This window comes from Myotis myotis, unplaced genomic scaffold, assembly GCF_014108235.1.
Source record: "Myotis myotis isolate mMyoMyo1 unplaced genomic scaffold, mMyoMyo1.p scaffold_m19_p_62, whole genome shotgun sequence".
Taxonomy (NCBI): Eukaryota; Metazoa; Chordata; class Mammalia; order Chiroptera; family Vespertilionidae; genus Myotis; species Myotis myotis.
Genome location: NW_023416371.1, coordinates 273,453 through 301,278, shown reverse-complemented (window position 1 = coordinate 301,278; position 27,826 = coordinate 273,453). Strand labels below are relative to the sequence as shown.

The following is a 27,826-nucleotide window of genomic DNA, read 5'->3' as shown; positions in this document are numbered from 1 at the left end:
CGAGAAGAGGACCTGTGAGCCACCCCAAGGGAAGAGCTGAGCAAGGTGGGATGAGCTTGGTGGAGTCCAGGGGCAGAAAGGAGGCTGGCGCACATGGCAGCGTCCTCAGTGTGCATGGCAGCGCCCTCAGTGCGCGTGGCAGTGCCCTCAGTGTGAGCCAGGTGGGTTGAGGCTGAATGACTCAAGGCTCTGGGGGTCGGGCTGCACTCTAAGATCGCTGACACCTATCCCCTGGGCAGGGTCCAGCACTGGAGTGAGAGAGACGCAGGTGCCCAGAGCCCAGCGCCCAGCCCCACCTGGCATCCCTGCTGCTGGGCTAGGTGAGGAACACTCTCTTCTGCAATGGAGCCCGGGGGATGGGCAGGGAGGACACCTGGGTTTACGACGCAGAGATCTTAACAGAAACACGACTCAGCGACTGTGAAAGGCAGGCGCTGGCTTTCATACAAGGACCACTGCTCAGCCGCTGTACTCCTGTCTAGGTAAGCCAGGTATGCATGCCGTACAGCCTGTTTTCCCCTCAAAAGTCTATCTAAAAAGCTTCCTGGAGATAAAGAACTGGATGGGAACAATCTAATGCTTCACTTAAAGGTGGTCAGATTCAGAAAACTCAGCCCAAAACCATGTTCCACCAAGTCTTACTCTCTGGTCTGCAAGCCAGCAGACATCTCCGTGGCTTTGCCAGCGCTGGGTTTTGTTGGAAATCCTTCTGAGAGCGAGGATGCCCAGACGTGGCCTTTGCCATGAGACTTCCTCCAATCAGAACCCTTTAAGAGACAACTTCTCCAGGCATTGGTGCCAACCCTGCCAGTGGTCTCTTTCCCTCGATCTCTGACCCTGGTGAGCTTACAGCCCATTGGGCTTTGACTGTTTTCACTGTTGTCAAAGGTACCCCTTTGAGGCACAGGTGGGAGATCTCATCTCCCAACTTGAGTGCAAACCCTGTCCGTGCAGGGACTGTCTGCCCGGACAGAACACCCACAGAGCTGAGCACGGAGGAAAGGACGCGGAGTTTCTGGGAATCCACGGGAAGCGAGGTTTCACGGGACACTGGGCCCCACACAGAAGGCAGGAGTGGCCGTGTAAAAACGGCCCGAAGGCCCTTGGGAACGTCTCAATTCAAATCAACCCAACTCAGCGAGGACTCGCGGGCCCACGCCCACTTCCCTCGACTCAGTGGGGTTTATGACTTCGACCAACACGGTGCGGCACAGGTGACCCTGTGTGACTTCCCGGTGGTCATAAGGCCATGCAGCTTCTACCTTGTTTTCTGGACACTCATACTAGGAACCCTGAGCTGCTATGTCAGAAGTCCCACCCTCTGCGGCCACCAGGCTGTGAAGAAACTAACCCACGTGGAGAGCCCATGGAAAGGGGTCTGCTTGCCAGTCCTGTCTGCACGTTTCCCATCCAGGCAACAGGCAAGTGCGTGCATGACCCTTCAGGTCACCTGGCCCCCGACCAGGAGTGGTTGCCTCTGAGGGTTCCCAGCAGATGTTGTGGAGCAAGTGTGAACCATCTCCCTGCGCTCCATCGAGTTCCTGATGCATAGAGTCCCTGAGCGTAAAATAATTGTTTTAAGCTGCTAAGTTTGGGGATATTTTATCACAGCAGCAATAACCGAACGGAAAAGGAGGCTCTGTCCCTGCAGGTCCCCCAGGGCCTCATTCCCCTTCTTTTCCAAGTCAGCATCGTTGTGCCTGCATGAAGCTGCCTTTGCTTTGTGCACATGAACCCACTGTGGTCGCCCCGGGCCTCCTCATATCACCACTGCATTCCCACACTCCACGTTCTGAGCCACAGCCAAACACCAGGAGCCAGGATCTAACTGTCACCGCACAAGTTTACTGTGACTCTGCAGCGATATTTTGTTTTAAATGTATTTCCCTTTCTGTTTGCTTGTGTTGGAGGTGCTACACTTTGAAAAGAAGATGAGTTTGTTTTGCCCTGGCTGGTGTGGCTCCGTGGGTTGAGTGTCATCCCATGTACCAAAAGGTTACAGTTCGATTCCTGGTCAGGGTACATGCCTGGGTTGCAGGCTCACTCCCCAGTAGGAGGTGTGCAAGAGGCAGCCGATTGATGTTTTTCTCTCTCTTCTGCCCTCTTTCTTTAAAATCAATAAAAACATGTTTTTAAAATTTAGTTTAAAGAACAAGTAAATAAGGTGATTTTTAGAAGTTATCCAAAACCTAGCTAACTTTTCATTCTGAGGAGCCAGGGATCCCGTGGCTTGTCTCATTGCTACCTGGTGGCTGTGGACCGCCACTCAGGAGCCCAGTGCGAGCGGGTGGGCGGGCTGGCTGTAGAGCAGCCTCCATTTAGGCCTCTGTCCTTCTGGGGGTGCGGGGAGCTTTGTGCAGAAGTGAGAACCAGGGGTGCCCCTGGGCCTTATTTGATTCAGGAACATGACTCTCATGCATTGTTGTTGGGGAGAGAAAGTAGAACAGAATCCTTATGGGGGGAAAACTGGCCCCAGAGATACAAAAGCAAAAATACAGAAAGACAAATGCATATTGCTGCAATGTTTTTAATATGAAAGGACTGGGAACAACGCCAATGTCAATCAAGGGTGGCTGGTTGGATAAACACTGTCGTTACAACAGAGCACTTTATAGGAGAACGTTCTGTCAGGTGCTGTGGGGTGTTAATATACTCCATATATACGATTGAGGGGAAGAGTAGGACCAAGGAAAGTGTAAAGCAGCATGCTGTCCTTCACCATCTGCTTACAGTGTTTTAAGTGGAGGGGTAAAATGGGAAAAGATATTGATTATCTCTGGCAGAAAAGGCTACTAGGATGGAGGGAATATAAAATACAGACTTCTCTGAATACAGCACATGTTGTGAATTGGACTTTGGAACCATGTAAATAGTTTACCTAATTATAAAAAAAATTAAAATTAAAAAGCAGTCTCTAAAAATTTAAGCAAAACCAAGTGAATAACCATAACCCTAATTCAAATTTGGGGTATAACCACAGAGAGAGGAACTGTTCCGAGTTATTTTAAAACAGTAACTTGACTGGACATCCCTAACGGCATAGACCCTCGGACAATAAGAATTGCAAAAGAAGACTTTAACTGTTTTCAGTAATTATTTTTTGTGATACTTTTGGCATTGTCATTCTGAAGATTTAAGACAATGTGTAATTATTTTGGTAATTTTGAGAAGGATTTTTTAAATGAGAGAAAAAAGAGCAGGTATAAGGTCAATGAAGTTACATTAAAAACGCTACAGTCTTGACTTGAATTGGGAATACCAATATAAACTCATGTAGTGTTTTTCTCTTAAAAAACACACCTAAGAGTACATATTTCCTCGTTCTGTCCACAAAACCAAGAAACAATGACCAAACCACTACCGCTGAGCACCCCTAGCACCAGAGTTTGATCTCTAATTATCATTCCCCACCGAAAGGAACCAGAGTCCCAGGGGAGATGGATGACTTCAGGGCTGTGGCACAGAAGAGACTAGATGAGCTTGAAACATCTTGTCAAGATCATTACAAAACTATCAAAGAGCACCAGGGTCGTGTCACAAGGAATCAGCCACCTTGAAGCAGTTCCCAAGCCAGAGCAGCACCATCTGAGCAACAGGAAGACTGAAACTGCAATGCATTGACGCCATGAGTTTATCACCGACTCAGCATACAAGACACTTCTCGCTTTCTCCACCTGGGACACTCACAAAGAAGAAACAGTCAAGGAATTTGCCTGCCTTTCCTATACAGACCAAACCTCAGGACAACTAAATAATTGATGAAAAGAGGTTTCTCTTTACAAAGTGTGCCAGCTAGCAATACAAAATAAACAACAGCACCAGAATATTATTTGCAATGCCTAATGGAGTCATGGATCTGTCAATAAACATCAATGGCTGCTAACATCAGGAAAGAAGAGTCAACAAGAGTTTCTATAGCTCCCACTGGAAGTAATCTTGCAAAACTAAAAAAGCAGTCTTACAAAACTAAACCTAACAGGACCCTGGTTAAGTCTCTCTCTATAAACATCTCTATATATAAAAGCCTAAGCAACTGTCATGACTGGTCGACCATAGACGCTCAACACAGGGGCTGCCCCCTGGTGGTCAGTGTGCTCCCACATGCTAGCCAACCTCTCGTAGTCCCTCCCTCCCCCCACCCCCCACCCCTGGCCGTTCATGCACCAGGCCTCTAGTTGATATATAAAAAACAGAGAGGACAGAGGAACACGTTAAAAGACGTAACAGAGATGCATCCAAGAAAACCCAGACTGTGAGAAATTCTACAGGACAAATGACCCAGTCCACTGTCTTCTAATAGGCCTCCAGGTTCTCCAAACATATGCTAAGATGTACAGATGAAAGGAGACTAAGGAGGCATATCCACAAATTATAAATCATGGACCCAATTCAAAGAAACAGAAAATCATGGGCCATTCAGAAATATTTGAAGGCATTAAGGAAGTATTGCTAACTTTTAGGTATGACTGGAATTGAAGTTGTGCTTTGTTAAAAGTACGTAGGGTTTAGAAATACATGCTGGAATGCTTACAGATGAAATGCTACGAGTGATGTCCAGGGTCTGCCTCAGAATCGTCATGGGGGGGCGGGGGAGGGGCGGGCGGGGTGAGAGTAGAGATGGAAGAGACTGACTGTGTGTTAATCACTGAGGCTGGTGATTCGGACATGGGCTCATGACATGACATGCTTCTGTACGTATTTGCAACTGTGCATGATACAAAGTTTAAAAACCCCACTGCCAAATACTAGGAAACGAGGTCTCTTGGAAAGGGGTACAAATTAATGCTGGAACTGTTAGCTACTCTGGCCTGGCACAGGTTGTGAAGGGACAAAGGAGAGTTGGCTTCCACAGGGAATGTGAGGTGAGAGAGAAGAGAGAACGTCAGGCGTTACCCCCGGAGAAGGCCCAGGCATGATCCACAGGGGGGCCCGAGCAGCCATCACCTATGTGATTCTGCGAGGGCAGATCTCGGGATGCAAACCACTGCTTTAGACCGGCCTGTGTGGCATCCCAGTCATCAGGTCATCGTCACACAGTGCAGGTCGGGAGCGTCCGGTCCTGGGGAGCCTCCACGCGCCTCACCTGCACCCACCCCCGCCCTGGCAAGGAACAGGAGCACACCGCGGTGACGCCTCAATTTCAGGAATGTGGCCAGGCCCTTGGGCTCTCCCACCTGGCGTGTCGCCCAGGGGCCTTCAGGCTTCTGACCTGTCACAGCACCACTTGGAAAATACAAAGCTTGGATTACAGTTTCAATAGTTCTTGTAACAACCTGGGAGGCAGATCTGCAGGCCCTGGCTCTGCTGTGGCAGAGATGACAGCTAAACCCATGGGAGGAGAAAAACATCACTCACTCTTCGTCTGACAAATGAAGACAAGGATAGTGTCCCAGAAACATCCTGATGTGGGATGGACCACTCACCTGGCAACATACGTCCTCTGGCTCCATCTCAGACCAAGGCAAATACAAAGTGTTTTTGAATAACGCACCTGTGATGAAATCTCACCTAGATTAACGTGTATTTGGATATTGTAACCTCCTCAGAGCTCAACCAACTTCTAAGTTTTAAACTGAATGGTGTCTCCCACCCTATCCTGCCCCACGCCCCGCCCCCTAGCCGGCCACTGGAGGGCATCTCCCCCTGGCTCTTTCATCAGAAGCAGAAGGCCTGGGACCAATGGAATTCAAGCACCTTCTTAAACTCCCCACAGCCAGGTGTTGCTGACCCATCTCCCATGTGTCCAGGCCAGATTTCCCCTGGGGGAGCAACCCCACATTCACCTGTGTGTTCTTTCTAAGTCATTCATCTTAGTGGGTGCGACCGGACAGAGAGAGAGCTAGAGGTTCCCTCCTACAAGGAACGGGGCCAGCTCATGTTCAGGGGCAGGCCAGGTGAGCAGGAGAAGCAAAAGCCTTTACTTACTCAGTTAGAAAACCAGGTTATGTTTTGAGATAGGATTTCTCAAAAGGAATTAATTCAGGCAGAATCTACTCTTTAATGGTGGTCTCTTGGTCTAGAAGAATCAGTATGGGGGTCCCGGGCCCTGCATCCCTCTCTGGTGAGAAAGCTGTCAGGCATGTCACAGAGGGGACACAGACAACAGCAGAACACTGGGTTGTGGCCGAGGACCCACCCTGTGCCACGCACACAGGGCACAGTTTGACCCTCAGCGTGACTGTCATAATTCAGGACTCGCAACCACCTCAGATAGACATGAGCCTCCCCTCCCCAGCTAGTTCAGACTCACAGTGCCATTCACACAGCATTTTCAAAAGCTGCCCATTCCCCTGGAAAAGAGATTTCAGAAAATTAGTGCATAATCAAAGGGAACAACCTTAAAGCAGAAAACAGAAGCGATGGCAGCAGTTTGGATTTTGTGGTTGCCCTTCTGTGCAACTCTGTGGGCCAGCGTGCAGCACTGCCCGGGACACCTGGTGCATAGGCAGGTGAGCAGGTGGGCAGTGGGGCCAGTGTCTCGCAGTCATGCCCACAGCCGAGGCTTTGAAGAGACATGAGCCCAGATCTCCACAGCCCGTGCTCAAGCACCCTTAGAAGTCATACGGGGACACAAAGATGGTGACCTTGGACACGTGGTTGGCCTGGAAGGAGCGGTCTAGGTATTCTGACATGTCAACGTCCACCTCCAGTGTCTGCGGCCCCTCCAGGGGCTGGACGAGGATCAGCTCCCCTGTCTGGCGGTCTGCACGCTGCATCACGAAGTGGCCGCGGCTGTTCCCACCGACGATGCCAAACCGCAGGCTGTTGGGTCCGGGTCGGCCGGGCACCGAGGCCATGGCCATGCGGAAGAGTGTGATGGGCGTTGTCAGGTTGGAGGGCAGGGACAGGTAGTGGAAGGAGATAGTCTTGGGCAGGTGGTGGCAGGGCCTGCTGTCCATGGGGCAGGGGTTTCGCTCACATTGACTGGATCAGAGAGGCAAGATGTAGGCAGTCAGCCTCGGGGAGACACAGGGGGGCTGCCCTGGCCTGGCCTGGCCCCTGCCTGCCCTCTTGCCAAGGCCATTGGAGTGACCTCTCCCAGCCACTGGGCCCCTCACCACAGGTGCCTGGAGCTACAGGCAAGTGAGTGTGGCTGGCGTCAAGGTGGCCAAGGAAGAGGCACTCCCCTAACCCACTTGTGTATGCATGTGTGTGTTCCTGTGTGTGTATGCATGTGTGTTCCTGTGTGTGCGTGCATGTGTGTGTCCCTGTGTGTATGCATGTGCGTGTTCCTGTGTGTGTGCATGTGTTCCTGTGTGTGTTCCTGTGTGTGTTCCTGTGTGTATGCATGTGCATGTTCCTGTGTGTGTATGCATGTGCACGTTCCTGTGTGTATGCATGTGTGTGTTCCTGTGTGTATGCATGTGTGTTCCTGTGTGTGTGTGTGTGTGTGTGTGTGTGTGTGTTCCTGTGTGTATATGCATGTGTGTTCCGGTGTGCGTATGCATGTGCATGTTCCTGTGTGTGTATGCATGTGCGTGTTCCTGTGCATGTGCATGTGTGTGCATTGTGTGTAGGGGGGTGCGTGGATGCTATTACTATAGCTGTTCCAGAAAAATAAAGCCAGGGAAGATTCAATAGCAATGGTGATGCTGTATTCAGACCAGGCACCCTCTGCACGTGCTGAGACCTCCATCTAAGGTGGGGACCCAGGCAGGTAGCCGGCGGCCTCCTAGGACATGGCGCTCCCCACTGCTGGACTTCCTACATCTCCAAGGGTTATTCACTCCTAAAGCAGGAAACCCTGTCTGCCTTAACCATTCGGGGCCAGGGTCCGGAGGAAGGCTGACATTTCCCACATAAACACAGACGCAGGTGAGCTAATTCGGTGAGTCTCATCATCCTGGGAATTGATGCAGGTTGAATACTATGTCCGGCTGCTAATTGGGGATGTCCCCAGGGCTAAGATGTGTAGGTCCCTCTGCCCTTCACTCTCACCAACAGCTGCCACGCTCAGGGCCTGCCTTCCTCAGGGCTCCCACTCGCCTGTAGCTCCCAAAGCACTTCAAGGATCTAAGCTGGGGAACTGGGTTCGTTCTACGACAATGCTAGAGCCCTTGGGATCTTTTTAGAAGAAAATGCACGAACTTTGTCGTGGTTGTAGTCATTCTCCTTAAAGGCCTGTCTCCCGTCTTTCAAAAAGAAAAAGCTCTATGAAAGTGCTAGGCCCCAGGAGCCCTTCTAGCGCCACGGAAAAGCCGGGGAGACAGGTTGGCAGAGTGTGCGGGATGTGCTGTGTGAGCAGGAGAAGGTGGTCCTCCCCCACATCAGTGTGATGGACACTTCCTGCTGGCCACATCCCCCGGCGTCCTTCCCTCCCTGAAGTGCAGCCCCAGGAGGCTAAGTGCCCTCACCCTCCGTGTCCGCAGGCAGCCCTGGGAAATGACTTCTCTAGGGCAAATTGGGTTCTGACTGCACAGAGCAGTGATGCATGTTCTGCAACCACTAACGGGACACAGGAGCTCGGAGAACCCAGACTCCCCGCTCCCCGCTGATCATCTTTCCTCGGATGAACTGCACCATCTCCCAAGACCACTGGGAAAACCCAGCCCGGCCATCTGGGATACTCACAAGGGAGAAGTCTTCACGTAGCTCACGTTGCCGCTGCCCTCCGGGCACTCGGGGCTGACACACTGGAAGCCTCCACCCGTGTTGATGCATGTGGTCCCCCGGGGACACAGGTGCTGTGAGCTCACGCACTCGTCGATATCTGGAAGACGGGCACCGAGTCAGGGTGGAGATCGCCGACGCCCCCTCCATCGCTGACAGGGCCACTGGGGTGTGGTGTCCCACACGTTTCAAGCTTTCCGAACGTTCATGCTGTTTCTTAGAGTGGGGAACTCTCCTCCTGGGATCCTGTCCTCCCTCCTGGGTGTGACAGCTTACAGGAGGCTGGACAGCACAAAAAAGTGCTCCTGCCACCATGCTTCTCTCAGACCTGCCTCCTCAGCCAAGGTGCCCTGCCGTCTCCCCTCCAGGGCTGTTATCATGCCCTGTATGATCAAATCATTGAAAGCCTCACCCCATGCCCAAAGCAGATGGCCTCACTCTCCTCTGTATGAGTTCTCTGCTTCCTTCACAGGTGAGTTTCCCCGCTGAAGTGTTTCTTCCTAACCCCACACAAACACTGTAGGACGGACAGATGGATGAACAAATGAATGAGAGATGGATGGGTGGATGGATGGATGGATGAGAAAGATGAATGGATGGATGGATAGAAGAGATGGATAGATGGAGGAGACAGATGGAGATGGGTGAGAGAGATGGAGGAGATAGATGGAGATGGGAATGATGGGTGGATGCACAGATGATGGCTCTCTGGATACCTTCTCCTACACCAACCCCAGGTTACCATTTCTCTGAGTCCTGCAGTGGAACCTCAATAGGATGTCACTGGGGAGCCACCTCCTCTCGGTTTCCACAGCCTATGGAGCCTTCTGCCCTCTCTCCTCCTCCTTCTCCCCCAGCAGCTCAGAGCCACAGTCCAGGACCAGCTGGGTTCTCTTCTGTGTCCTGTCTCCATGGGTGACAGCTGAGGAACACGGATTTGTCCCTCCTCTAATGCGAGGCAGGCCTGGGTTAGCAGACCCAGTTTTCTGCAACCCAGAGACCTGCTATAGCATCGGGGTTCCAGGGCTGAGATGTGGGGTGATCGCACTACGGCATAGTGGCTGTAAGGTGCTTCCCTTTCAGACGGAGATGCAGGCCTGCACCAGCCATGGAGAAGGCAAGTTACGCCCGGAGCCTCATGTCTCCTCCAGATTGAAGGGCACGGGGACCAACTGGCTGCTCTTCCTTTGGGTCCTACCCTGGCTAAAGGAATCGTGAAGGGGAGGACATGGCCTGACCTTGCGAGCAGTTACTTGCAGAAGGTCGGAAGAGACTATTTGCCAGGATGGCTAAGCAACTTGCTTTCCTATTTATGGTGATGCCAATGCAGCCTGATGAGAGGTCCTTCTGTTGGTGGTCTTTTTGTTCTTGTTTATTGATTTCAGAGAGAGGGAGGGAGAGGGAGAGATAGAAACATTAATGAGAGAGAATCACTGATCAGCTGTCTCCTGCACGCCCCCTACTGGGGATCCAACTGCAACCCGGGCATGTGCATTGATTGAGAATCAAACTGTTTATGGGTCGATGCTCAACCACTGAGCCACACCTGCCAGGCTGTTGGTGTTTTGTTGTTTTTTTAAAAAAATATATTTGTATTGATTTCAGAGAGGAAGGGAGAGGGAGAGAGATAGAAACATCAATGATGAGAGAAAATCATTGATCACTGTTTCCTGCACGCCCCCCACCCCCACCCGACTGGCGATTGAGCCTGCAACCTGTGCATGTGTCCTTGATTGGAATCACACCCAGGACCCTTCAGTCCACAAGCCGACGCTCTATCCACTGAGCCACACCGGCCCGGCTGTTGGTGGATTTTTATTTTTGATTTATTTTTTAATTGATTTTTTACAGGGAGGAGGGGAGAGGGATAGAGAGTTAGAAACATCGATGAGAGAGAAACATCGATCAGCTGCCTCCTGCACACTCCCCACTGGGGATGTGCCTGCAACCAAGGTACATGCTCTTGACCAGAATCGAACCCGGGACCCTTCAGTCCGCAGGCCGACGCGCTATCCACTGAGCCAAACCGGTCAGGGCTGTTGGTGGATTTTTAAAGACTGAGTATATCTGAAACTTTGACCCTGGAACATCCACTGCATCCCATTCCGGAGTCCTGGCAGGTCACAGGAGCAGCAGTGACCAGGTGCGGAGAGCCCCTCTCAGCCCCGCAGCACCTGCCTCATGCAGGTCCACTCACCCTCACAGCTCTTCCTGTCGGGCAGGGTCCGGTACCCGCTGGGGCAGGCACAGCGGTAGGAGCCAGGTGTGTTCACACAGGTGTGCATGCAGAGCCGGGGGCGCCCCTCCTGCCCGTAGAGCTCACACTCATTCACATCTGGGAACAGAAGTGCCTGGGATAACTTGGGGGGCCATGAAGTCAGCCTTTTCCCCAGCAGAGCATGGGAAAGCGGGGGCGGGAGGCGGGGGGCACTCCCATTCTGCGGAGCCAAGGGCCAGAGGGCATAGGGAGGAGGGCGGGAGCTGACCAGACAGATTCCAAGGCTCCTCCATCTAAGGCTGAAGACCCTGGAAAGGGAGACCCCACAGAGGCTGGCCAAGCAGGCCCCCAGGGCAGCCCAGAGAGCCAGTGCCTGCTGCACCCCAGACTCCCGGCCTACTTTGCGGCCCCCTCTTTGGGTCTTGTTTCTGCTGCAGTAAAAGGAGGGTGTTGGCACCAACTGACCGATTCTCAGGTCTGGACCACTGGCCTGAGTTGTTTTCAGAAGGAGCTTTGGTGGGCAAGATGGTCCCTAGAAGTGGCCTTGTCCATACAGCTAAGCCCAGAGGGGCAGGGAGGAGCCTCGGGCACGTGCCCAGCTCCGAACCCCCACCCCCACCCCTACCCCTGTGATTCCAGCCACCATGCAGGGACAAGGGGCTCAAGGCCACGCTCTGCCTGGGGGTGAGCCTGGGACCCCTGGCTACTTGCTCATGGCAGCCCTCGCCTCCTGCCATGTCTAGGTGTTAGCTCCTTCTCAGCAGCCACCAGGTCAGCAGGAACCGAAAACCACTGGGGCTGGGATCCCTGAGGCCACGCTCCTCCTTTGCTCTCTGGGTGGGGACTGGGTGCGCCCATAGGTGGGAGGGCGGTGGTGGTGCCCCTTCCCTCCTGCGTCCCCCCTGCTGTGCCCGTCTGGCAGGTGGGCACCCCGTTGTGTCCCCCCCCCCACTTCAAGTCCCCTCTCCGCGCACCCGCCTACCTACCCTGGCAGACGCTGTCGCCGCCCGTGCCGCTCAGCTGGAAACCCGCCTCGCAGCTGCAGTGCCGGGTCCTCTCCACCTGCGCGCAGCGGGGCGCGCGGCTGAAGGCGGGGTCGTCGGCCTGGCGCTCGGGGGCGGCTGCAGGGAGAAGACGAGTCAGAGCCGCCCCGCTGTCCCGCGGACCTCGGGAAAGGCCGAGGAGCTCGAAGGAGAGCTCACTCTGCAGGCGGAGGGAGGAGGAGGGAGGGGGAGTCACCAAAACCCCCGCAGACGGCCCACCCCGCGGACGGCACACGCGCTGCACCGAGGCCAGGCGGAGGGCGAGGCGAAACCGCCTCTTCGTTCAGAAAGGCGTGGCACACACCCGGCGCCCACAGCCCAGCCGGCACCGCAGTTCGCATCCACTTCTGGAGGGTTCTTTTGTGCTGTATTCTTTTTCTTTTCTACGTTTTTCTTTTTGTTTTTGAACCAAGAACAGAAACCAACTTTCTAATCAGAAAAAAGTGTTCGTTTTTGGAAGTTGTCGAAGGTTGGGGGAGGCTGTAGGAATGGGGGTGAGAGTAAGGGGATGCACAACAGGACACAGGCTGTGGGGTTCCTGCCACGTAATGGTCCCGAGAGGAGTCGGATTCAGCCAGAAGCAGCAGGGTTGCCAGGGGAGGTGCTGGGCGCAGAGTCTCAGCTCTGACACGTGAAAAGGCTGAGGGGCTGGGTGGCTGCAGGACAACGTGAACGCACTTAGTGCCACTGAACCTGCCACCAAACCCTACACTTAAAATGGCAACCTTTATGTTGTTTGCATTTCACCACGACAGAAAAAGCAGGTGACTGGGTTTAAGAAAAAGCACTGAGCGGGAGACTCCCCCCACGGGGCTGACAGACAGGTGAGTAAGGTCCCGGGCGTCTGCTAGAGGGTCCATGATGCTGTGAGGAGCTGGCTTTGGTGCACCCGTCACGCCCTCCTTCCCTTCCTGGGTGGGGGGTCCCCATCATGGGATACTTTATACATGAAGTGCCCCCGGGCCTGAGGAACAGCTGCCTAGAGGTCCTGATGGCAGAAGCCGTCAGCCTCCAGGACCAGCACATTCCGGTTGCGAGGGGCCCATTTCCTTTTCTGTCCTGTTTGTAAGGAGAGGCAGTGGGGCTGCCCAGAAGGGCCTGCCTCCCACCTCCATTTGACAGAGCAGCTTCCTGGAGACCAGCTGGAGGGGCTCAGGGCTCCTGGCAGGGCAGCCTCGTCCTGAGAAAACTCCCAGCAGGCTGGATGGAATCAGGACACGTAAAGCAGCAAATTTCTGGGGGCAACACTTACAGGTGGCCTTGGACTGAGTCCAGTGCAAGGACACTGAGTCTTGACAAAGCTCCTATTCTCCGGATACTGTGCCAACCGCCCGATCCTCCCCCCACACTGAGATGCCACACAGAAATCACACAGGACGTGCCAGGTTTTGGGGGCAAAGGAGCAGGATATACTTAGGATCTGACCTATTTATGTCATTTTGGTTGCACCGCAGTGTGGGAACCCCATCCACCCCTATCGGTTCCGTAGTGCATTTTCCTGCCATCTGCACGGCAGCCACTGTGTGTCTCCCAGGCCTTCTGGCTGGCGAATATGCGGGGACTCTGTGCAGACAACCTCCCCACCACTCAGATGAATAGTCGCCCAGCTCTAAAGACGCCTGGCCTCTAACAGCAGCCGCGGACTTGCAGGTGTGATGGGATAGGAAGTCACTCTGTAGGTCTGCAGGGGAAACAATGACACGTGAAGGTGGCCGCAAGGAAACAGCTCAGCCCAGCCCCAACCTGGGGACTTTTCAGGCTGTGAATCGGTCCTTCCACTTGAATTTTCTTCCATAAAAGGGTTCAAAACTCGGGTTACACAAAAGAGCTAAACTCCGTCCCTAGTACCTGCCTCGGTGCGTCTGGCGGCCCCTGACCAGGGTTCCCTGGCAGCAGATGTCCTCGCCCAGCCCCACACGGCCACGTACCAGTCTGGGCCTGGTGCTGGCAGCGGCTCCCGGTCCTTCCTGGAGGGCAGATGCACGTGTACTGGTTGACTCCTTCTAAGCACGTCCCGCCATGCTGGCAAGGCTGGCTGGCGCACTCGCTGATATCTAGGAAGATAAATCATTTTCAATCACAAGTCTGAGTTCTGATTCAAAAACAAACAAACAAAACACAAGATGGATGAACCGTCTTTACGTTGCATTTTGCCTCGGGCCTCTGCCTCCCCCTCTGTCCTTGCCACCACCTGCTGCAGGAGCTCAGATGCAGCCCACCCTCCCTCTGCAGGCTACGTGCCTGCCAGCCTGGAGCTCTGCTGGTGGGTATAGCCCGTCACCTGCCCCTGTCAGCCAGCTCCCAGATAGAACTGCCCCCAACGCTGCCCATCAGCCAGCTCCTAGGTAGAACACCGTTAGGACAGGAACTTGGTTTGGGGGAGTTATAAGAGGAAGGGAGGGATGGCCCATGGAATGTACAGAAATGGGGAAATGCACTTTCCAATCCCACCTAGAAGCCCTCCCGTCAGTTCTCCTGACCCTTGACCTCTCCTTAATGCTGGAAAAGGAAACGGTTCCTTGTTCATCTACGCACAGTCTGGTGGAAAAGCTCCATAGAGAGATGTATGTTTAACAGTGCAATAGGTTTTCCTCTGTTGGTAGTTTTTCTTATTTACACTGTGTTTCCACAATGAACATTTGTAAATTTCCAAATCAGGGGGGGAAAATGATATTTTGAAACCCTCAGGCCCCATCTGCGTGTTGTGAATCCCGTAAGCCCAGTTTCGGTGGTGGTGTTCGGGCACCAGGGGCAGGTCTGGGGTTCCCGGGCTGACCACCGCGTCCTGGGGACGGTCCGAAACGCCCTGAGAGGCACCTGAGCATCCTTCCCTGCCATGTCCTTTGAGAGGAAAGGAAGGTCTTCGCTCCTGATGAGAGCTGCAGCCTTGTGGGGCGGGTTGGCCTCCTTGTGACTGGGGTGTTGTGTAGACTGTGACATGGTTTGTCTCCATCACGGAAGGACCCAGACCATCCAGATGCTGGGAGAAGCCATTTCAACTTCTCAGCGACCTCAACCTGGCTGTCCTCCCCGCACAGGCTCTGTTTTCAGATGAGGGGTTTCCAGGAATGTGCCTGGAGCCACACTGCACACAAAGCCACGGGCTCAGAGCTCCCGTTTCTACCTGTTGTCCAGCCCATCGGTTCTCACCAGCAACGTCTGAAAGCAGCAGACCTCGAGGCCATGAGGTCATGGGCACAGAGCCAGGATTTGAACACGGGCGTCTTTCATTCTGGCCCCGGCGGGACCAGCGCCATGGCCTGTCCCCGGCCAGGCCTCCAGCAGGAGGCACCGAGCCCGGTCGCACCTGGACAATGGGGTGCAGGTGGGGTGGCGACTGTACCCAGGTGCCCCAGGTTTTCATTTCTAGACAGGACCCACACAGACTCTTATCTTGATCCACTCTTGGAGGCGTGCCATGGCGTGCCATCTAGGTCCCGACTGAAGTTCCGCTGTCATCACATCGTGCCTGTCCCAGGCAGGGGCACTTCGTTAAGTGCATGGAGACTTCACAGCTGCAAAGGGGGCACTGGAGAAGCTGTGGAGAGGCTGGGAAGGCAAAGGCACTGTGATGAGCCCTGGTCACGTGGCTCAGTGGGTTGGGCATCGTCCCATTGACCAGAGGGTTGCGAGTTCAATTTCAGGTCAAGGCACATACCTAGGTTGCAGGTTCGATTCCCGGTCACGGTGGGTGCAGGAAGCAACCGATCGATGTTTCCCTCTCACATCAATGTTTCTCTCTTTCTCTCGAATATGAATAAAAACATATCCATGGGTGAGGATCAAAAAGCAAAAAGCACTGTGATGATTCTGTTGCCCAACTTACTGTGAAGTGAGCACTTACTGTGTCCCTGGACCTGAGCTGTGTTTCACACGCATGATCTGACCTCTTGTCCCTTTATTTCTCATTCTTTCCTGTGTTCTGTCATCTAGTTTCAAACTTCCAATTTCTCCCATCACCTCGTTTCTGAGGTTTTCTAATTTTTAATGAATGCCGTCCTTTCACCGTTTTTATCTTTTTAAAATTTCTTGCTGCTTGTTCGGAAATATTAGTCATAGCTTTCATCAGTTCTGTGGGCATGTCTTTCTGGCATTTCTCCATTGGCTGTCGACTTTACTCTCTGTTTTCCTACCATAATTTGTATGGGCTTGACAAGTCCTTTCCTATGACTCATCCTCAGGGCAGTAAGTTTTCCTGTGGAGCTTTGCGAGCACCCTCACTCCAGGTCACAGGCCCGTTGTTTTCCGCGTTGGACACTTGCTCAGCTCTGCCCTGTCAATCCCCCCCACTCTTGTCTGGACCATCCCTTCCATCTGCACCGATTTTCCTTGTTGGGCTCCACTTGGATTCTCCTCCCGCAGAGGCTCCACCATATCGGGGCCTGTCCCGGAACGCCCTGTGCGTTGCCAGTGGCCAGACTGCTCCAGAGGCAGAGACTCCCGCTGGCACACACGAGCCCACACCCGAGGGACCTGGCCCAGGAAGGCCAGTAACAGGCTACCGTGCGTTCAAGAGATTTCTCAGTCATGATGGCAACAACAGCATCGCGAAAACAGAAGACACAGAGGAACATAATGAAGGTGCTCAAGGAGAGGAATCTCACGGGTGTTTTATGTCCCATTGAAATGACACCTGATGGAAAGCTGCACCTTTGGGGAACGTTGGAGAACTCAGGGAATTGCCCTGAGGAGGGACCAAACGGGGAGATGACTGCATGAGGACGGCGACGTCACCAAGGGGCAGCGTCACTGGAGGTAGAGGACCACGACGGGGACTCCCCAACAGATGTCTAGAGTGCTGTCCGGCCCAAACAAAACAAAACTCTGCCCTGAGCTGGCCAGGCCGCTGGAGTTTCCTCCCGGTTTATAAGGGATACAGAGACAAAGGTGCAAACGCCCAGTTATAAGTAAGTGCTAAGGTGCAAACGCCCAGTTATAGTAAGTGCCAAGCCTGGCGGCTGTAGCTGCAAGGCTGTAGGACACACAGGAAAGTGGTGAGGAGAGTAAACCCTAAGAGCGCTCATCACCAGGGAAAAAACCTTTTGTTCTTTTCTTTGTCTCTATAGGAGATGATGGAAATCTCTCAGGGTCAAGGGAAATCCAGATGCAGGTCCCCTGTGTGTCCGCCTGTGACACCCCTTGCATTTCCTGGCTAGCTGCTGACTGGTCTGAGAGCTGGTACCTGTAATCCCCCTGCAAACCGTGTTCTTCCCAGGAGCTGGGAACCCAAGCCTGGACCCACGAGTGTGGCGCTGCTGCCTGTGCTTCTCAGGCCAACCCTCCCGTCGGGAGAGATGGTGCATTGCTGACGCTCCTGTATGTTTGCGAGCTACTCACGCGTTCAGATGCTGTTCTTCAAAACCTACTTGTTCATGTCCTATTTGCGTTTCCCCTGCACTTCCTGGGCTACAATCATGGACATTCTGCCCCGGCAGATGTGCTCTGAGCCTGGCCCTGAAAATGACTGGTATGCATGAAGATTGGGCCATACATTTTTTAAAAGCCAACACGTGATGCGTGCCAAGTCTGATTTCTCTCAGCATCAAAGAAGTACTGTTTTCAAGCCCAACAGAGAGAAGAGAAGGCTTTCATGCCTCCCTCTTACCCAGCGGTCTCCCCAGAGCCGGTCACACCAAGTCCCACATCAGATACAAAGGACACCTGAGGGACTTCTTCAACCCACAGGCCACCCGCAGCCTCACAAGCAAACGGCAGCCCAGAGCGAACGAGACAAGAGGAGCATTTCTGTGCAGCGTCTCCCGCTTGTCCTTCCCCACAACCCCCAGAAGGCGTCTTGGCCCTGTTGGTAAGAGCAGAGTGAGGTGCTGAGGAACCGACGCTGGGGTCAGAGTGTCTGCGCGTGGATCAGCTCAGCCTGTCCCCCGGCGCTGTGGTCTTGGGCATTCTGTGCTTCAATTTCCCCATATGCAAAACAAGACTAAATTGTAGGGAGGATTTAGAGAGCTCGGACAGGTGGCGCTAAGTCATCAGACACTGTGCCCACTTTCCTGCGGTTGAAAATGGTGGAGGCATCAGGTGGAAAGGGTCCTGAGGAATGAGCCTTCCTCCCCAGCAGGCCCCAGCCCCGGGGACCGTTAGGAGGGACCGACCTCTGCAGTGGGGCTGCTCCCCAGTCCAGGTGCCGTTGGGAAGACACACCACACTGCTAGGCCCCACCAGATGGAACCCGGGGTCGCAGGTAAAATGGACTTCGTGATCCACTAAGTACTTGCTTCCAAACTTCCTGCCGTCTCGAGGGGCGTTCAGAGCGGGGCAGGAAACTGTAGGAGAAAAGGAAGGACCGCAGAGAGTTAGACATCACCATCCACTACCAGGCTCCTCTGAGTGCCTCCTCCAGGCTGTGCACCAGGCTGGACCTCTTAAATGTCTCATCAACTCCTCTGAGCTCATGTGGCCAGAGGGGAGGACTGCCCACTCAGTGGAAGATGAGGACTGCGGCTCAGAGACGCCGAGTGCTGTGCGTGGGCCTGGCCGCGTGGGAAGCTCAGGGTGGGATTCCCCACAGCCGTGCTGACACCTGACACTCTCGGAGCTTCAGGCAGGGCTTGGCCTACGTCCAGGCCTTGGCGTCTGCTCTTCTCTCTGCCTGGGATGTTCTTTCCACAGAACGTCCCATCTCTGGCTCCTTCTCACTCACATGGGCCTCTGCTTGAATGCAACCCCCTCCCAGAATGTTCTCTGACCACCACGCTTCGCTCAAACCTCCCAGGGCACCTGTTATGCTGTGAGCTCCCTGCACTTCCCTCCTAGATGTGTGACCACTGGAGGCCTCTTACCGCTGAGTTTGTTTCCACATCTGTTGTCACTTTTCTCCCCAGGAAGCAGCTCAAGGGAGGACTATGCTTGGCCTGAGTCCCTGCTGCATGCCCAGCCCCGCCCAGCCCAGCGCCCGCCCCACAGTGAGCACCCAATACCTAATCCTTGAACACACGAGTAAATGAAAAATTACCTACTGTGTTCTTACTATGTGCCAGGCACTAGATAGGCCCTTGGGAGAATCAGCGAACAAAACCCTGCTCTCTGAAGCCCTTCCTAGCAGGGGAGAGATTATGGATAACCCAGACCACGAGCAAGCGGCAGAGTGAGGGGAGAGCGGAGAGTGCCATGCAGGAGATAGAGCAGGGAATCCTGGGGGCTGCACGGTGAGGGGGGAAGTCGTGAATGTGGTGGTCAGAGGAGGCCTCACTGGAGCCAAGAGTTGAAGACGATGGAGGCATAACCACGCAGAATCCAGGACAGAGGGGACGTGCCGGTGCCTGGCAGGCCTGAGGAATGTGAAGGGGACCACTGTCAAGAGGGAAAGGAGTGGGGTCTCTTTGGGGTGAAAAATCTTTAAAAACCTCAAAGAAAGGAAAACCAACTGCTGGAGCAACTCACAGGTTAACCAGACCTGCATAGGTGGAATAGTGTCTGGCACACAGTAGGTGCTCAGTAAATGTTAGTGGAATGAAAGAATGGATGCAGATCAATGAAAAATCGATTTGCAGCCCAGGCGGCATGGCTCAGTGGGCGAGCATCAACCCAGGAATCAGGAGGTCAGGGTTTGATTCCCGGTCAGGGCACGTGCCCAGGTTGTGGGCTCGGTGATTCTCTCTCATCATTGATGTTTCTATCTATTCTCTCCCTTCCTCTCTCTCTCTCTCTAAAAACAAAACAAAACAAAATCAACCAATTAAGAACATATTAAAAATGTTTAATAAAAAAATCAATTTGCAGCAATGATCCAGTCAAAAAGCTGGACAAAATATTTACTTAAATCTTCTTAAAAGCATCAAGTAGGTATAAAAATAGTGACAAGAAATTAATCTGTGAAGAAATTTGGGAGGGTGACAGCAGCATTTATGCTGCTTTTGCCCCGGGGTGGGAGTAAATGAGAGAAAAATCCATGTGCAGTCACTTCCCCAGTGTGAGCCAGCAGCCTCTGTTCAGTGGACGAGGTGCCCTGTGGATGGTGTGCCCATGGCTGGCTCACTTCACTCCGAGCCCGTCCCAGTGAGTCTGCAGCCACAGGGGCGTCCCCTGCTGCTTCCACAATAAGCTTCATGTGCAGGAGTGAGGTCGGGGGGAGCCACCCGGGCGATGGATGTGGATGGGATGAGGCTGCCTGGGCAGGCCCTGACGCCGACGCCGACAGGCTGTGATGCTCACAGGAAAGAACGGCTGGGAAAGCAGCAGGGAGATACTTAGGACAGAAGCCAAAGAGGAAGACCTAGGAGTCCTCAGGACTAGAAATTATTCTTCCCGACTCCCCCCAAATGCCCTTTAAAACAGCAAATTTCCCACTACCTGCTCTTTGACTTGGGGCAAGCGTCTGGCTCCCATGGCCCAGGTGCAGTCACCCCACCCCGAGGTGGGGGTCCTGACAGCTGCCAGACCCCATGCCCACACACAGAAGAGGTAGAATGCACGGTGGCATTTTTTTTAAAAAAAGAGAATGGCCTAACTGGTTTGGCTCAGTGGATAGAGCATCGGCCTACAGACTCAAGGGTCCCAGGTTCGATTCCGGTCAAGGCCATGTACCTGGGTTGTGGGCACATCCCCAGTCGGAGGTGTGCAGGAGGCAGCTGGCCGATGTTTCTCTCTCATCGATGTTTCTAACTCTCTATTCCTCTCCCTTCCTCTCTGTAAAAAAATCAATAAAATATATTAAAGAGAGAGAGAGAGAGAGAGAGAGAGAGAGAGAGAGAGAGAGAGAGAGAGAGAATGGACCACTTAAAAAATCCTTGCATGGCTCAAGGAAGAAAGACCCAGAACTGGAGACAAGAGGGTTAGTAATTTAATGATACACTGTTCTGTGTGCACTAATGGGCATGGCTGGCAGTTTTATAAATGAGCAGCTGCACTTTCTCCTTTGAAACTCCCAGTGGCTGCAGGCAGCTCTGACCCCGCGGAAAGAGGAAAGATCTGGGACCTGCTATTGCTACCTCACTTCTCCTGGCCGCGACTTCCCACCTGAGGCAGGAAGGATAGATGCCCTTGCCTCTTCTCAGAGCCTGGCTGTGATGAGCCCGCCCAAGGAGGCCCTGGCACCTGGGAAAGGGTGAGGGGGTCTGGCTGGCAGGTCTGGCTCTGCTCAGGGGAGCCGCTGAAATCAGGAGTCGACTTGGTGCTATTGAGACTCTGGATTTGACAAAAGGTACACAATCCAGCACCTTCCCCAGGAAACTTCATCTCACACAACCAAGAAGGTCCTTGATAATTCGCATTAAGTGCGTGAATGACATCAAATACGCCACAGGCTCATGACTCCCCCCCTCCCACCGCCACTCCCCAGACCCCATCACCCTGAGGAGAGACCAGAGGAAATCCAGCCACCACTTCTGGGCCGTGGCAACGTGAAAGCCATTCCTGGGACAAGCGGGAGAAGACCTGGTGTCCGTCAGAGCCCACCCGCTGTGCTCACCAGACCCCCACGCTCACCTCCCACTGGGCCGAGTGTGCCCTCCTGCTGGAGGACTGGAGTGCATGCCTGACACACCGCAGCCAGTGTTGGTTCCTGGATGGGCCAGGAGCGCTGCCCTGGTGCCAACACCAGTGGTGGCGGCGACGTGTGTGTTCGGGAGGGCGCATGTGGGAACTCAGGGCTTTCCACTCAGTTTTGCTGTGCTCTTAACAGTGCTCTAAAAATTAGTGTTAAAACACTGCAGCCAGCTGGAATCTGCCTGGGTGGGGGTGGGGATGGGGGTGAGGGAAGGGGGGAGAAGCAGCTCTTGCTCTAAAAGTGGTGCCTTTTGAGGTCTGTGACCTTAACATGCAGATGTGAGCATTCTGCAGAATGGAAAGATCTACACGGGAGTAGGTGACATTCAGATGGTGGGGGTGGGGGTAGAGGGTAGGGGGGTGGGAGAGTGGGGGGGTGGGGGATGGGGGGAGAGGGGAAGCCAGCAGGTGAGGCCGGGAGAGGCCTGGGAACCCACGGTGAGGCACGGTAAAGTGTCACAGGTGAAGGGCCTGAGTGCCCTGTGCCAAGTCCTGCCGACTTGGGGACCCACCTGGGGGGCTGTCGGGACCCACTCTGTTGGCAGAGCTCTGGAGCGCAGCCAGCCGGCTCCTCACGTTGCGGAGCCCCTCGGCGAAGCGGGTCTCCTGGACCTTCAGCAGCTGCTGCAACTGGCGGATGGCCGTGAGGACCTGCTGCTTGTTGAGGCAGCTCTGGGGACAAAAGGACCATCACTCACGATGGCTGGTTCACTCGCTCTCAGCTTCCAAAGCCACCCAGACCCCTGGCCCAACAGGGGGATGTGAAAGTGGCCTCGTGGGCACCCTGCCCAGAGTTCCCACTGGACCAAATGACGCCCCCACCACACGTAGTGTAGCCCCATGCACCCTTCAACAAAAGCAAAACGCCCACCTTCAGAGCAAAGGGCAAAACGGATGATTCTATATGACTGGGTGGGTAGACCCTGGTCTGTACCCAAAGTGCTTTATATTCAGTAGCCTTCACTCCAAGATGTCCCCACTCTGCACTCTAAATTAATGCTCTAAATCTGCGCCTTTGCCAAGTTTTTCTTTGTCCCTTGGGCTTTTTAAAAGCAGGTGGGCAATATGACCTACAAAACAGGCAAAACAGGAAGGCTCCATGGGCCCCATACTTTTAGCAATGTAACAGGCAAATAAGAAAACAACTATAGAGTTAGAGAAGCATTCAACAAAAGTCAAGGCCCAGTTCTGATGATGTTTTAAAAGCTTAAAAAAATAACAGAAAAAGGCCCTAGCTGGAGAACTCCAGCCCTCCAGTCATCCAGCTTGCTCAGTGGATAGAGCATTGGCCTGCGGACTGATGGGTCCTGGGTTCAATTCCGGTCAAAGGCACACGCCTGGGTTCAATCTCCAGTGTGGGGCGTGCAGGAGGCAGCCAATCAATGATTCTCTCTCATCACTGATGTTTCTATCTCTCTCCCTCTCCCTTCCTCTCTGAAATCAGTGAAAATTTATTAAAATAACAAATAGAAAAAGGAGGCTTGTGCTCTGCATGATAAAGACTAACTTAAAGCCACACCTGCATCATACTTAGTGATAACAGTTTTAAGGTTCCCAATCTCAACTGTGCGTAAGAGCCAGGGCATGAGGAGGGGGGCTGGAGGAGGGGTAAGTACAGTGGGTGGTGACAGGACGTGGGGCTCACCTCAGTGTGGCCGCGTCTGACCTGACCCATTACCTGCATGAAACAAAGGCGAACATTAGACGATAAACGACTGTTTTCTGTAGGGATAGGCTTATGGATCATTTTTCATTTTACTTTTTTTATACTTACTTTTTTTCCACAATGATTATTAGTTTTATAATTTAAGTTTTTTCTAAAAGGGCAGCAGGGCGGCGGGAGTCACGGGGCTTCTGGCCACCACGGTGGAAACAGAGTCGCCGCGGCTCTCCCAGGGAGCCTGCCAGGCCGCTGCCCCTCGGAGGTTTGGCCAACAGATGACTCAGCGGCCTGACTCAATGGGCGCTTTTGACAAAGCTGAATCCCCAGTTGCCCTGGAACTCGTTAACCCACGGGGCATCCTTGGCTCATTCCGCCCGGACCAGGGCCTGACGGGGCCTGGCCCCTAAGGCAGCTGCTGGGAAGAGAAGTTTTGTTTGTTTCCTTCTTCCTCCCCCGCGTGTCCTTCCCACTCAGGCCTGGGCGCCCCGGCAGCGCCTCTGGCAGCCCCTGCCTGCCCGGCATTGCCCAGACATCCCACCCAGGCCTCACTTCCCACACCCACGCCCCTCCCTTCAAAAAGCTGCTTTGATTAGATGGCTTCGTGGCTCCTGTGTGACGGACATTGAGAAGTTCACAATTTACAAAGCTACTGCCCCTTCAGAGAGTACTAGTGGCTGGAGCAAGGGTTGGGATGGCGTCTGTCACCGATGAAGATAAGAGGCTGAAAGCCAAGCAGCTTTCCCCAGATCATGGGGCTTAGGAGCTGTGGAGCCTGGCTGGGCCCCCGCTGGCTCCCATCTGCCACCCTAAGCCGTCAGCGACCCTCTGCATTGTCTTGTGCAGCCTCATTTGTCCCCCACAGGCCCTGGACGGTGAGTGGGCTTCTTGATGCATCTGCAATAGACATTGGTAACTCGATGGCCCAAGCAAAACAGCCCACAGGAGTGAATTTCTAACTCTTTGCAAATTTCAGGCTGCGGGGCCTGAATGGTGGGGCTGGAAGGGGAGAGGGAGTGGAGGCAACATCCCTCCCCACGTTGAGCCAAGCCAGCAGCTGCCTCCCTAGCTGGGAGAGGGCTCGCTGGGCTGGGGCTGCCCCAAGGGACACGGGAGGGCTGTTTTAAAATTGGGGAGAGGAGATCGGTGCCAAGACTGCTGTCGCGAACCTGGGGGTGGCATGGAGCCCCAGAAAGTAGAGAAAGAAGGGGAGCGAGTGTGGAGGGAAATAGGCGCAGCAGCCAAGTGTGTCTGAGCCCAGTGCAAGTTTGGGCACAGCTATCCTCTGCGTCTAGGTACCCTTCCCGGGACCCTCTGCCCCCGCACTGTGGAGAATGAGCACCAGCTGCTTTCCACCTAAATGCTCATTAGGCGTGAGAAGGCCTCATCCAGTCATAATGGGAAATGCTTCAGACCAAGCACACTAAGGCCACAACCCAGGCGGGAGGGAGAGGGGAGAGTTGTGGGTGGACTTGCTGAGGGAAGGTTGGGAAGGCCCGGCCCATTCATTCCTGCCTCCAGCATCGCAGGAGTGATGCTAACAGAGGAAGGTCCTTGAGAGCCTAGAAATAAATCCATGCACTGATGGTCAATTATTAATGTGAAGGAATCAAGAATATACAATGGGAAAGGAAGACAGTCTCTTCAACCGATGGTGTCGGGAAGACAGGACAGACACAGACAAAAGGATGAAGTGGGACCCACCATACACAAAAATCACCTCCAACTGGAATAGACTTGGATGTGAGACGTGAAACCATCGAACTCCTGGAAGCAAACATAGGTGGAAAACTCCTTGACACCAGTCTTGGTAATGATTTTTTTGGATTTGACACCAAAAGCAAAATAAGCAGGAAGGACTACATCAAACGAAAAAGCTTTGACACAACAAAGGAAACAAACCATCAATCAAATGAAAAAGCAACCTACTGAATGGAAGAAAAATTAATCCACAGTTAAGGGATTAATATTCAAAATATATAAATAACTCACACAAAACAACAGCAAAGCAACCCAAACAATCTTATTAAAAAATGGGCTGAGGCCTGGCTGGTGTTGCTCAGTGGTTGAGCATCGAGCTATGAATCAGGAGGTCACGGTTCCATTCCCGGTCAGGGCACATGCCTGGGTTGAGGGCTTGATCCCCAGTAGGGAGGGTGTGCAGAAGGCAGCTGATCAACTATTCTGTGTCATCATTGATGTTTCTCTCTCTCTCTCCCTCTCTGAAATCAATAATCCTATATAATAAAAGGGTAATAAGCAAACCGACCAAACTGCGAACCAAAGCTCAACGCAGGAACTGCCCCCTGGTGGTTAGTGCACTCCTACAGGGGGAGCACCGCTCAGCCAGAAGCCGGGCTCACGGATGGGGAGTGGTGAGCGGAGCAGTGGTGTCGGGAGCCTCTCCCACCTCTGACTGCGGACATCCCCCAAGGGGTCCTGGACTGTGAGAGGCTCAGGCTGGGCTGAGGGACCCCCTCCCCTCCCCACAGTGCACAAATTTTCGTGCACCGGGCCTCTAGTATATATATAATTGGACAGAGGATCTAAATAGACATTTTTCCAAAGAGGACATGATTAACAGGTACATGAAAAGGTGAGTGACATCATTAATCAATCATCAGGGAAATACAAATCAAAACCACAATGAAATAGCACCTCACACCTGTCAGAATGGCTGTCATCAATAAATCAACAAACACATGTTGGTGAGGATGTAGAGAAAAGGGAACCCTCTCCCACTGTTGATGGGAATACAGATTGGTGCAGCCATCGTGGAAAGCAGTATAGAGGTTCCTCAAAAAATTAAAAATATAGCCCTGGCTGGTGTTGGGCATCATCCTATCCACCAAAAGATTGCCGGTTCAATTGCTGGTCAGGGCACATGCCCAGGTTTTGGGTTCAATTCCTCATAAGAGATGTGGAGGAGGCAGCCAATCAATGTTTTGTTCTCACATCAATGTTTCTCCCTCTCCCTTCCACTCTCTCTAAAAAGCAATTTAATTTTTAAATTAAAAACACAACTACCTTATGACCCAGCAATTCCACTTCAGGGTATTTGTTTAAGAAAATGAAAACTGCAATTAAAAAATGCACGCCTATGTTCACTACAGCATTCTTTTCTCTTTAAAAAAAAATTGATTTTTAGAGAGAAAGGAAGGGAGAGGGAGAGAGAGAAACATTGATGTGGGAGGGAAACATCCATCAGCTACCTCCTACATGCCCCTACTGGGGATTGAGCCCGGAACCCGGGCATGTGTCCTGACCAGCAATTGAACTGGCAACTTTTCCGGTGCATGGAACGACGCCCAACCAACTGAGCCACACCGACCAGGGCTACAGCATTATTCTCAATAGCCAAGACATGGATATAATCTAAGTGTCCACAGATGGATAAATGGAAAAAAGGTATGCTATGACATATATATATATATATATATATATTCAAGGTGTGAATAGTTGTAAAGGCAGTGTTTATTAAAGTACATTTCATTTTCATAACTGAGCTATCAGCTGTTAAATTGTGTCTATATTTTGGGGGACACCCTGTATATACAATTCCACCATAAAAAATGAAGAAAATCCTGCCATTTGCAACAATATGGGTAGACTTTGAGGGCATTGTGCTAAGTGAAGTAAGTCAGACAGAGAAAGATAAATACTGTATGATCTCACTTGCATGTGGAATGTAAAAAATAAACTCCTGGATCAGAGAATAAATTGGTGGTTTCCAGAAGGTGGGGATGGGGTGGTGGTGAAAATAGCTGAAGGTGATCAAAAGATAAAAAGTTCCAGCTACAGGTCCTGGGACCTATTGAAAGTTGCTGAGAGTAGATCACAAACGTTCTCATCACAAGAGAAACAATTTGTAATTATGTGAAGTGATAGATATGAACTGACTTATGGTGGTGATCATTTCACAATATAGACATATATCAAATCACTAAGCTGTACGCCTGAAACTAATACAGTGCTGTATGTCCATTATAGCTCAATACAACTAGAAGAAACAAAAAGGAAAGTCCCCAAGAGGGGAAAAAAAAAGAGAGAGGAAGGTCTTTGAGGTCTTGGCAAGCCAGTGTGCGGGGTCTGGGCCGGGTACCAGGGAAACAGATTTAGTGGCTGCGGACGTGACATCTGATGAGTTGGCTGCAGCTGCTATTACAAGGGTGGGATCACTGCCTTGATCCCAAAATGCTAAATGGAGCCCTTGGGAGCTATGCCCAGAATCTGTCACCTGTCGTTACCTCAATTCATCTGCAGAGCCAGGTGCTCAAGAGGTCTGCATTATGGGCACAAATGGGGCCCAGAGCGCACTGGAGACCTGAGTGTGTCCCCTTTATCATGTCACCTGATCGTAAAGCATACTCCCTACAAAACATCAAAACAAAGAACAAATCCCGTGACCAGAGGCACCCCTGCTAACCGCTGTCAGTTTTCACTGCTGGATGGCAGACACATGCACACACACGAGGGTCATCATCATACACTGGGCCACAGGGCACAAGTTCCTTGTGGACACTGGGTTGTGTGTCACTGGGCTGTGGTCAGCTTTCCTGTGGACACTGGGTCGTGGCATCGTTCACACCGAGAAGCAGAGCAGCTTGTCGGACCCAGGCCTGGATACCACTTCCGCTCCTCTGTGCTCTTTCAGTCTGGGGAGGGGCTCCTTGCGCCCTCCATCTGCCTGCCCTCTTACCTCCCACACTCACCGCATCCCTACTCTGGACCACGAGGAGCCCTGGACTGAAAACAAACCATTTTCCTCTGCAAAGGTAGCCTTGATGAGGTCAT

General features: G+C 52.8%; 1 protein-coding gene across 1 annotated transcript in view; it reads right to left on the bottom strand.

Moving 5' to 3' along the window:
- Positions 1 to 2,521: 2,521 nt before the first annotated feature.
- FBLN7 (fibulin 7) overlaps positions 2,522 to 27,826 on the bottom strand; it is a 36,544-nt gene continuing 11,239 nt past the window's right edge. Inside the window, exons 2-9 of the mRNA XM_036315871.1 lie at positions 23,018 to 23,050; positions 21,885 to 22,044; positions 17,982 to 18,152; positions 13,800 to 13,925; positions 11,815 to 11,949; positions 10,808 to 10,945; positions 8,572 to 8,710; positions 2,522 to 6,924 (exon numbers count right to left, since the gene is read on the bottom strand). Of these exons, the coding sequence (XP_036171764.1) occupies positions 6,552 to 6,924; positions 8,572 to 8,710; positions 10,808 to 10,945; positions 11,815 to 11,949; positions 13,800 to 13,925; positions 17,982 to 18,152; positions 21,885 to 22,044; positions 23,018 to 23,050 (1,275 nt within the window). The 3' untranslated portion in view covers positions 2,522 to 6,551. The remainder of the gene's footprint in view (positions 6,925 to 8,571; positions 8,711 to 10,807; positions 10,946 to 11,814; positions 11,950 to 13,799; positions 13,926 to 17,981; positions 18,153 to 21,884; positions 22,045 to 23,017; positions 23,051 to 27,826) is intronic.